Source organism: Lolium perenne, chromosome 7, assembly GCF_019359855.2.
Source record: "Lolium perenne isolate Kyuss_39 chromosome 7, Kyuss_2.0, whole genome shotgun sequence".
Classification (NCBI taxonomy): Eukaryota; Viridiplantae; Streptophyta; class Magnoliopsida; order Poales; family Poaceae; genus Lolium; species Lolium perenne.
Window position 1 is genome coordinate 100,965,470 of NC_067250.2, and position 10,692 is coordinate 100,976,161.

The 10,692-nt window shown below is 43.1% G+C and overlaps 1 protein-coding gene across 1 annotated transcript; it reads left to right on the forward strand.

Moving 5' to 3' along the window:
* The first annotated feature begins 1,820 nt into the window (after nucleotides 1–1,820).
* LOC127316467 (probable cysteine protease RDL5) lies at nucleotides 1,821–5,898 on the forward strand. Its single transcript, XM_051346863.2, has 5 exons — nucleotides 1,821–2,251; nucleotides 3,813–4,157; nucleotides 4,246–4,606; nucleotides 4,821–5,051; nucleotides 5,142–5,898. The coding sequence occupies exons 1-3, from the start codon at nucleotides 1,997–1,999 to the stop codon at nucleotides 4,585–4,587; spliced, it is 942 nt and encodes a 313-aa protein (XP_051202823.1). The 5' UTR covers nucleotides 1,821–1,996; the 3' UTR covers nucleotides 4,588–4,606; nucleotides 4,821–5,051; nucleotides 5,142–5,898.
* The last annotated feature ends 4,794 nt before the right edge of the window (nucleotides 5,899–10,692 follow it).

The following is a 10,692-nucleotide window of genomic DNA, read 5'->3' on the forward strand; positions in this document are numbered from 1 at the left end:
TAAATTGGGTTTTACTTCCCTCGAAGACTGTTGCGACCCCTATACTTGTGGGTCATCAGTGGGGAGCAATTCAAATGGAATGCAACAAGTTCCAGGCGGCGTATGATCACGTGAAGCGGATCCCCGTTAGTGGCATGGGTGTGAAGGACTTGGTATGATTCTTAACCTCAACTTATTCATCCAATGTTTGCACATATGTTTATCGTTGTTGTCTCAGCTCTAGGTGTGGCAAGCTTTGGAATGGTACAAATCTAACAATGAGACCTTTGCCTTCCCTCATTGTTGGAAGGAACTCCAAGGCACCCCAAGTTCCAGGAGGGGTACGAGGGGTACATGGCAACCATGACTGGCAACAAGACCGCCAAAGAGATGCCACAGTCATTGACCTTGATGGTGGGCAGCCTTGCGGTAGCTCCGCTTCTCGTGCAAGTCGTCCACGTGGCCACAAGTCAACCAAAGCCGACATTAAGCATGATGCTTCGTCCATGCTATTGTTTGTCACTTTGAAGGAGCTGCATGCGGACAGAGAGGTGTCCACGGACAAGAGGGATGAGAGGAGGCGCCGGGAGAAAGAAGATGACAGGAAGAACTACTTTGATGTCCAAAAGAAGAAGCTTGAGATTGAAGAGGTCAAGGCCAAGACCAAAACTAGATAAATTGAGCTCAAAGAGAAATAAATTGAGCTCATAACAATGGCAAAGAGCCAAAGAGGTGGAGTTGAAGGCGAAGGAAGTTGAGCTCAAACGGCAAGCCGAGGACAACCTCATCATGAACGCCGACTTGACCACCATGAGCGAGGCGAAAAGAGCTTGGTTCGAGAAGAGACAGAAGGAGATCCTAGAGCGCCCAAATTGAGTTTACAATCTCAATTGTAAGTTTTATATTTTTCTCAAACGATTTTTTGCTTTTTTTTTGTTATGAGAGGTCTGAGTCCACAGTTGATATTATTTTATGCTATTCGATATTATTCTATATTTTCTAGATATTATTCTATATTTTTAAGATATTATTTATAAGTATGTGTGGCCAGATGGCCTATTTCCCAAAGAAATAGGCCAAATGTGCAAATGGGTGGCCGCTGCATTGGGCGCAGCGTGCGACCCAAACGGACACGCGGACGCGGGGCGCTGTCCGCGTGTCCGCGCGGCCACCCAAACGGCTCAAAACGGACGGTTGGAGATAGGGCATCTCCAACGGGGCAACGCAAACGGACGTTCGTTTGCGTCTGCGCGGACAAAAAACACGCTCCAGCGGCTAGACGCAAAACATCCGCAGTGTCCGTCCTGACGTAAACATAGACCAAATATGCGCCAGGAATGCGTCTGTACGAACGCGTCCGCGTGTCCGTTTGTGTCTATTTGGTCTGCATGCGGCCCTCTCTCTCCTCCTTTAATCATGCATGCGTGTATTCCTAGCCACAAATAGAATCTCTCCTTCTCTCTCCTCTCTAATCACGCATGCGGTCAAATAAATGCGTCCTTGCCACTGGAGAAGGGGCAGACGCATACGAACATGCGGACATTTTTTATGTCCGTGCGCGACGCAAACGTATATAAATATGCGATCGCTCCGCTGGAGATGCCCTTAGGTCCTCTATGGCATAGACCAAAGTTGGAATTCCACGTGATGCAACATTTTTTTCTTTCTAATTCGAACAAAATCCGAACCCGAACAAATCTAGCCCATTCCCATCCTGAACGCAGCGCGATGGCGTGGGCCAGTGCGAAACAAAATGGGGTTTGGCCCAAAACTACACGCACAACGGCACAAGAAGGTCCATGTGCTGTGATCCAGCGGAGCTGTGACGCACGCAGTCGAACCAGGAACCGGAGAGAAACCGACCCACCTTCCGCCTCCTCCCCCGCCTCCGCCTCCGGCCTCCTCCCCCGCCTCCTCCCCGCCTCCGCCTCCTCCCCCGCCTCCGGCCTCCGGCCTCCGCCTCCTCCCCCGCCTCCGGCCTCCGCCTCCGCCTCCTCCCCCGCCTCCGCCTCCAGCCATGCCGGGAATGGCGATTCGCATCCGGAGAAGGCTACGGCTCCTTAGGTGGGGAAGGAGACTGCGCCATAGATGGATGCACCTAAGCCCACGGCTCTTGCGCCGCGTAATCTGGAGGTTAGGTAGGGCACTGCTGCTGTTCCAGTCCGACAAGGCGGCCATGGATTCCTGTTGCCCAATTTGCTCGCATGCGATGCGCCCTAAGGACAGTCCCGGCAAGTTCATGCTATTTGTATGCTCCTCCTGTGGGCACGAGGTATGTGAAAGTGATCTTTCGCTTGATTGGCTAGAACTGTTTTGATTTTAATAGTAAATTCGGTCAGGAAAAACTACAATACATAATTTAGTACTATGCGGACAATGCCTACCGCCCAGATGGATTTAGCAGATGCAGACAAAAACTCAATTCCATCAACGAATAACCTGCCCTACAGTCTTCTGAAACATGTTAGCGACAAAAGTGAAGCAAATCACAGTTAGGTCAACGTCGTCGGCGACTAGCAGTTATTCTTCCTTTGGGATGAGGTGCAGCAGGTTCCTGTAGGTGGAAGTGACTGGCCACTTCGTCTGGAAGTGGGCAGCCACTGGTTCTTCCTTGATGCCGTTGGCTTAATTTGGGTTCTTCAATGGCACAATTGCGTTGCCTGGGAAGGAGCACATATGAAATGCGCTTGCCCCAATGAAACTCAAGAGTCTTGCCGACCTGTTGCAACGCACGGGCCTGCCAAATCAAGGGCTCTGTCCTCTGCGTGGTGTTATGACGAGACTCTGGACCATCTCTTAGTGCAGTGACCGTTCTCGTGGGTGATTTGGTTTCGCCTCTTACGGCAGCAGCAGCTCCAGTTGCTAGCTCCATTAGCGACTACCATGCTGATCTCCTTGTGGCCTGACTGAATTCTGACTTTACCTCGAAGGTTTGGAGGGAGGTCAATTCGTTCCTAATGCTCATGCTACGCATTTCTTTGGTTAGAGCTCAATGCTGGGTATTGGCTTGTACGATATCCACCATGTAGTCTGGGACGAATGTAAATCCTGGGTGGATTATCAAGGAAGAAGATACTTTTAGACGAATGTTGAAATTTTTAGCAAAGAGGTGCTCCTATTTATTTTAAGAAAAATGTATTGTTTTTTTCTACATTTCACCATGTATGTGGAGATGCATAACTTCGTGCTCTTGGGAAAAATGTCTTCAAAACTAGCGAGCCGTACTTCAGAAAATCCCAAGTCCTGAACCCCAACATGCCTATCCTGGTCTTCAAGGTGTGCGCTGTGGTTTTCTCGGCGAGCCTTTCTGCTTTGCCATGTCTTGTAATTATTCTATTAGACCAGACCTTGTTTACCCCTTTGTGCTTAATGATATGACGTGAAGATTTTCTGTGGATTTTGGGGAAAAAATCTATATCTTGTCAAATTGGATGTTATATACTGTAATTCCCCTAAAAACCGAAGGGTTATATAAAAATAATCTCGATAATTATCAAAGTTAATATGAGATGCAACAGTTGGGGCAGAACCTATGTTTAGCTGCATGATGCTTTTACTTTATTTCTGTATTCACAAATGCACAATTTCATAATCTTGTATGGGTTCTGTTTGTTTATCTACACTAACGGTTCTCCTTTTAGCCGCACTATATGTTTACGTTTCAAAGTACTTGAGCCCAAGTGTTAACCCATGTAATAATTTGAGCACCATATCACACTGTTTTTCTGTGTATGATAGTGCTAATGACTTGCTTGTGTTAGTTTTGATTTATCTTGGTATTTTTTTTTCAACTTTTTACTGACAATTGGATTACGATGCACTTACACATGCAGAAGCAATTGGACTTCGAGTTCAGCTGGCGGGAGACCCTGGTCAATGGGATTAGGGTATTGGCTCAGGTCAAACATCAAAGAAATACGACTAATTGCATCTTCTATGCAATTGCTGCAGCTCTTGAAGCTATGATGAAGTTCAAGATGGCAGAAAAAGGAGACAACTATCATGATACAATAAGCATTGATGACATGCTAAGTTACGTTGCTCATTGCGCTAGGGAGGACCCTTTATGTGGCAATCACAAATCAGGCACGTTTAAATTCACATGTTGTGAAAACATGCTGAAAACCATTGGGGTGTTAACTAATAAAGGAATGCAAAAACCTGTGGATTTACGTGAGGTAAAGGAACTTTTTTATTGAAGTCTGATATTACTTGTAACTGTCCATGATCTTAGGGTGAATTCTGATATTTTCATATATCCTACAGGACTCAGATTATGTGAAGATTAAGGAGTCCCACTGGCATGATGATATGGCTTTTGAAGAAACTTGTTCGCTGGTCTTACAGGGGAAGATGCTGATTGCGACAGTTCGTGATACAGAGGCTTTTCATTCATTAAAGCCTGATGATGTTTATGAGTGCACTGCGTTTCCCGAGACCACATCAGGACTTAAAGTATGGCATGCGTTGGTGATAGTTGGCTTTGGCGTTAAAGATGGGAAAAAATTCTTTAGAGTACAAAACAGTCACGGAAGTTATTGGGCTGATTCTGGTTTCGGGAGGGTTAGAGATAATTCGGTGGGCAAGATCTGGGAATTACGTATCTGATAGTTTCTTCAGCCACACTGTAAGTATCCAAACTTCCATAACATGTTAGTATTTGCCATTCTAATTCAAACCAGTAAAACTTGTAAAATGTTTTTAGAGTAAAACTCTATATTTCTAGAAACCTGTCGATAGACCATTGATTTCTAGCTCGAAAACTTTGATCTGATACCTATTACAGGCTAATGGTCCTTCCACTTCTTTTATTATATCTAATTTAATTTCTTCTTTGTTAGTTGTGACACATCAAGAATATTCCTTTGGAGCGACATGCCAGTGAGGTTTGCACCAGAAAAATGTTCGAGAAGTTTGCTTAGGGTCATATGCCCCCTTGAAGAGGTGATTCCAGGGAACAATACATGGTTTAGAACATAAGGAGTGATGCTACAGAAGTGGTACAAGGTGTCCTATCGAGCTGATATCAGTGGCGCGATTGCTGAGTTCTTCTTTTCAGCCATTCTTTGAAGGTAGATCATGATTCAAAATTGTGGCTACGCCTTAGGGTGTTTACTTACTGCGTCCATCACTAACCATGTGCTTTTTGTAATATTTCCTAGGTCATGGCGAAGAATGATGTGGCTCAGATTCCTCATAAACACATATTGAAGCATTGGACAAGAGAAGGTAGAGACATACTTTTGGCACCAGAAAGACCAAGGTCCACCTAAGTATGTAAAATACATGCATTCCAAGAAGCAAGCTTTGGAGGTAGTTCAGCTTGGAGACGCAAATGTTGAGTCGTACGTCCTGGCAATGGATAAGATGGTTGAGCTAGGTAAGATGCTGAAAAAAACCAGCAGTGTCAGGAATTGTATGGGTCTCGAAGATAGGGTGAAGCTAAGTTCATCTAGGGATCCCGTGTTTAATCCAATGGTGACCACATTTCCAGCCATCTCAGAAGATAGGTGCTCCCATCTGTGATGTTTAGTCCACCTGAAAAGAAAAGGCCAGGTGGGTCGAGGGGAAGTCCCAGTATGAGCAGAGACAAGCCTCCATACGAGATGCCTGTTAACAGGTCCAGATTTTGTTCGATATGCAGGTAGCAATGTCACGGAAGCACTACCTGCCCTCAGCGGGGTCATATTCCTAAAAACCCAAGGCGCCCAGGTGCTCAGTGTGTGGGCTCACCGGCCACTGGAAGAACACTTCCAGCAAACCTTTGGTTGACTGATGCAATCAGGATTGTACCTGTTAGAAAAATGTAGCGTTTATCTGTTCGGAATATTTGCATCCTATTTATGTGTAAATATACGTTTGTACTCTATCTTGGAGAAACATTTATGCAAACTGAATTGTTGTATCTTAGAGAAGCAATTATGCAAACTGATGGCAGGTGTGATCTTTTTCGACGATGCCAGGTGTGATCTTTTTTTACGATGCCAGATGTGATCTTTGTGAGGAGCGGAGTGATGGAGGTGTTAAAAGGAAGGGAAACGCTTTCCACGATCGGTCGTCTCGCTTGCTCCCAGGTGGCCCCTATATGGGCCTGATTTTTCGGTCCCAACTTAAGTGTTGCTTGTTTTTTTAAGAAATCTACACTGTTGTTTCTAGATTGTAACAATTAGATAAAAAATTGTTCTAAACTCACACGACATAATTTGTAAGATTTTTCTAAGTGATATGTTACGAAATATGTGTTTCTTGATATGTTGTAAACGCATGATTTTTTTGTTGGAATTATTTGTGATTTTTGGTGTAATTGTTTTAGTCATGGATACTTTTTTTCGTAGAGATGTTGTATATGTTCATTAGTTTTGTAACAATTGCGTATAAAAGTTATAAAGAAAGCATATCAGATATATTGTAATATTTACCTGGACGTTTGCCATAAATTATTTTATTGTAATCGCCAATAATTTTGGTAAAAATAGTTGGTGATTTTTGCTGTAATTGGATATATATAAAATGTGTTATTTTTAACCAAATTTCACAGCCACGAACACATGTTTTTTGTTGTTATAGCTTTTGATTTTTTATTGTAATTGTTGTCAATTTTTGTTGTAAACCAACCTATAGCAAAATAATTGTTGTTTAACCACTTTTTTTATAAGACTATTTGTTTACATTTTTTGTAACTTTTTTTTTTGTTGTAATAGTATATATATTTTGTAACCGGATTGAGAGATTTTGTTGTAATACTATGTATGAGACGCGGATTAGTCGTCGAGTGGCAGTTTTGTCGTAAATATTGAGAAGGTTAGGCCCAAAGAAACATACCCTTTCGGGTTGACTGGAGAAGTCTAGTACTGCGGGTTAATTATCCAAAAACTGGGGGGCAAATTGCAAATGTTAGGATGTGGCTGATTTCAACCATTAGATGACGATCCGACGACGCGAAAGACAACCGATTTTAGGGGTCGCCATCAGGCGACCGACGCCCAGCGTTCCCCTAAAAGGAACGGGCGGTTACGGCTCTGGGCTTCTGATGTCCGGCTGACCGGCTCCACACAACCCATGACCAATTGTTTGCCTAGCGCCGGGAAAATCCGATCTATGTGTGGAGTTTTCAATAGAAGTAATGTTTTCAGTAGATTATGTTAGGATTTTGGTAGCCGCTTTCTTATTGATTTTCCCTCAATGGAGATGCCATCGTCTGTAATAAGTGATCTCCGGTCTTTCGTTCGGACGACGAGATCTCCTTCCAAATCTTGATGTCAATGGTGGTGTTTAGATCTTGGTTGCTTGCATCATCAATATAGATACTAATATGATTAGTTTTGAATGATATTTGCCACGATCAACCATTATTTATGATTTATGAGATTTTCTTACATAGTACCTTTCATTGGTATTTAATTTTAGGAGGCAGAAAACCTCCTTTTCCGTATTTTGCTATTTTAGGTACCTTCTGGCCGCCTCAAAATTAAAGGAAAAAATAACTAATCAATTTTTCACCATGATAAAGACCGTGGGCTAAAGAAGTACAAGAGGGGAGCCCCGAGGACCAAAAGAGATTAGGCCCATTTTGCCCTCGAGCACTGATGTCTACGGGTGCTTCTATTCTTGTAGACAGTGTTGGGCCTCCAAGAGCAGAGGTTTGTAGAACAGCAGCAAGTTTCCCTTAAGTGGATCACCCAAGGTTTATCGAACTCAGGGAGGAAGAGGTCAAAGATATCCCTCTCATGCAACCCTGCAACCACAAAGCAAGAAGTCTCTTGTGTCCCCAACACACCTAATAGGTGCACAAGTTCGGCGAAGAGATAGTGAAATACATGTGGTATGAATAAGTATGAGCAGTAGCAACAGCGCCAGAAAAGTGCTTTGCTGTCTAGGACTGGCGTGTGATTGATGGTGGTAATATTGCGGACAATACAGATGCAGTAGAACAGTAAACAAACAGCGATAGCAGTATTTAGGAACAAGGCCTAGGGATTATACTTTCACTAGTGGACACTCTCAACATTGATCACATAACAGAATAAATAGATAAATGCTAGACTCTACACCCTCTTGTTGGATGATGAACACCACTAACTGTGTAGGATTACACGAACCCTCAATGCCGGAGTTAACAAGCTCCACAATATTCGATGTTCATATTTAAATAACCTTAGAGTGCATGACAGATCAACACAACCAAACCAAGTACTAACATAGCATGCACACTATCACCTTCACACTACGAAAGGAGGCATAGATCACATCAATACCATCATAGCAATAGTTAACTTCATAATCTACAAGAGATCACAATCATAGCCTACGCCAAGTACTACACGATGCACACACTGTCACCATTACACCGTGCAGGAGGAATAGACTACTTTAATAACATCACTAGAGTAGCACATGGATAAATTGTGATACAAAACACATTGCAATCATAAAGAGATATAAATAAGCACTTCACTATGCTATCCATAACAGTGAATAAGTATTCTGTGAAATATAGCCTAAGAGACCCACACGGTGCACACACTGTCACCTTTACACACGTGGGACAAGGAGTCTCCGGAGATCACATAAGTAAAATCCACTTGACTAGCATAATGACATCTAGATTACAAGCATCATCATATGAATCTCAATCATGTAAGGCAGCTCATGAGATTATTGTATTGAAGTACATAGGAGAGAGATTAACCACATAGCTACCGGTACAGCCCCGAGCCTCGATGGAGAACTACTCCCTCCTCATGGGAGACAGCAGCGGTGATGGAGATGGCGGTGGTGTCGATGGAGATGCCTTCCGGGGGCACTTCCTCGTCCCGGCGGCGTGCCGGAACAGAGACTCCTGTCCCCCAGATCTTGGCTTCGCGATGGCGGCGGCTCTGGAAGGTTTCTCGTACCGTGGCTTTTCCGTATCGAAGATTTAGGTCGAGGAGGCTTAAATAGGCGAAGAGGCGGCGTCAGAAGGTCAACGAGGCGGTGACACAATAGGGGGGCGCGGGCCACCCCCAGGCCGCGCCGGCCTACTGTCTGGTGGGCCTGTGGCCCCCCTCTGGCGGCTCTCGGGTGTTCTGGAAGCTTCGTGGGATTTTAAGATCTTGGGCGTTGATTTTGTCCAATTCCGAGAATATTTCCTTACTAGGATTTCTGAAACCAAAAACAGCAGAAAACAGGAACTGGCACTTCGGCATCTCGTCAATAGGTTAGTTCCGGAAAACGCATAAATATGACATAAAGTATGCATAAAACATGTAGATATCATCAATAATGTGGCATGGAACATAAGAAATTATCGATACGTCGGAGACGTATCAGCATCCCCAAGCTTAGTTTCTGCTCGTCCCGAGCAGGTAAACGATAACAAAGATAATTTCTGGAGTGACATGCCATCATAACCTTGATCATACTATTGTAATCGTATGTAATGAATGCAGCGATCCAAACAATGGTAAATGACATGCGTAAACAAATGAATCATATAGCAAAGACTTTTCATGAATAGTACTTCAAGACAAGCATCAATAAGTCTTGCATAAGAGTTAACTCATAAAGCAATAATTCAAAGTAAGGGTATTGAAGCAACACAAAGGAAGATTAAGTTTCAGCGGTTGCTTTCAACTTGTAACATGTATATCTCATGGATAGTTGTCAATGTAAAGTAATATAACAAGTGCAATATGCAAGTATGTAAGAATAATTGCACAGTTCACACAAGTGTTTGCTTCTTGAGGTGGAGAGAAATAGGTGAACTGACTCAACATAAAAGTAAAAGAAAGGCCCTTCGCAGAGGGAAGCATTGATTGCTATATTTGTGCTAGAGCTTTGGTTTTGAAAACAAGAAACAATTTTGTCAACGGTAGTAATAAAGCATATGTGTTATGTAAATTATATCCTACAAGTTGCAAGCCTCATGCATAGTATACTAATAGTGCCCGCACCTTGTCCTAATTAGCTCGGATTACCTGGATTATCATTGCAATGCATATGTTTTAACCAAGTGTCACAAAGGGGTACCTCTATGCCGCCTGTACAAAGGTCTAAGGAGAAAGCTCGCATCAGATTTCTCGCTATTGATTATTCTCAACTTAGACATCCATACCGGGACAACATAGACAACAGATAATGGACTCCTCTTTTATGCATAAGCATTCAACAACAATTAATTTTCTCATATGAGATTGAGGATATCTGTCCAGAACTGAAACTTCCACCATGGATCATGGCTTTAGTTAGCGGCCCAATGTTCTTCTCTAACATTATGCATGCTCAAACCATTCAACTCATGGTAAATCGCCCTTACTTCAGACAAGACGGACATGCATAGCAACTCACATGATATTCAACAAAGAGTAGTTGATGGCGTCCCCATGAACATGGTTATCGCACAACAAGCAACTTAATAAGAGATAAAGTGCATAAGTACATATTCAATACCACAATAGTTTTTAGGCTATTTGCCCCATGAGCTATATATTGCAAAGACAAAGAATGGAAATTTAAAGGTAGCACTCAAGCAATTTACTTTGGAATGGCGGAGAAATACCATGTAGTAGGTAGGTATGGTAGACACAAATGGCATAGTGGTTGGCTCAAGGATTTTGGATGCATGAGAAGTATTCCCTCTCGATACAAGGCTTAGGCTAGCAAGGTTATTTGAAACAAACACAAGGATGAACCGGTGCAGCAAAACTCACATAAAAGACATATTGTAAACATTAT

Excerpts from the sequence above, each read along its gene's own strand:
- LOC127316467 (XM_051346863.2), top strand. The coding sequence starts at position 1,997 with ATGCCGGGAATGGCGATTCGCATCCGGAGAAGGCTACGGCTCCTTAGG. Across the intron at positions 2,252-3,812 it reads GCTCCTCCTGTGGGCACGAG|AAGCAATTGGACTTCGAGTT; the intron begins GTATGTGAAAGT and ends TTACACATGCAG. Across the intron at positions 4,158-4,245 it reads AACCTGTGGATTTACGTGAG|GACTCAGATTATGTGAAGAT; the intron begins GTAAAGGAACTT and ends TATATCCTACAG.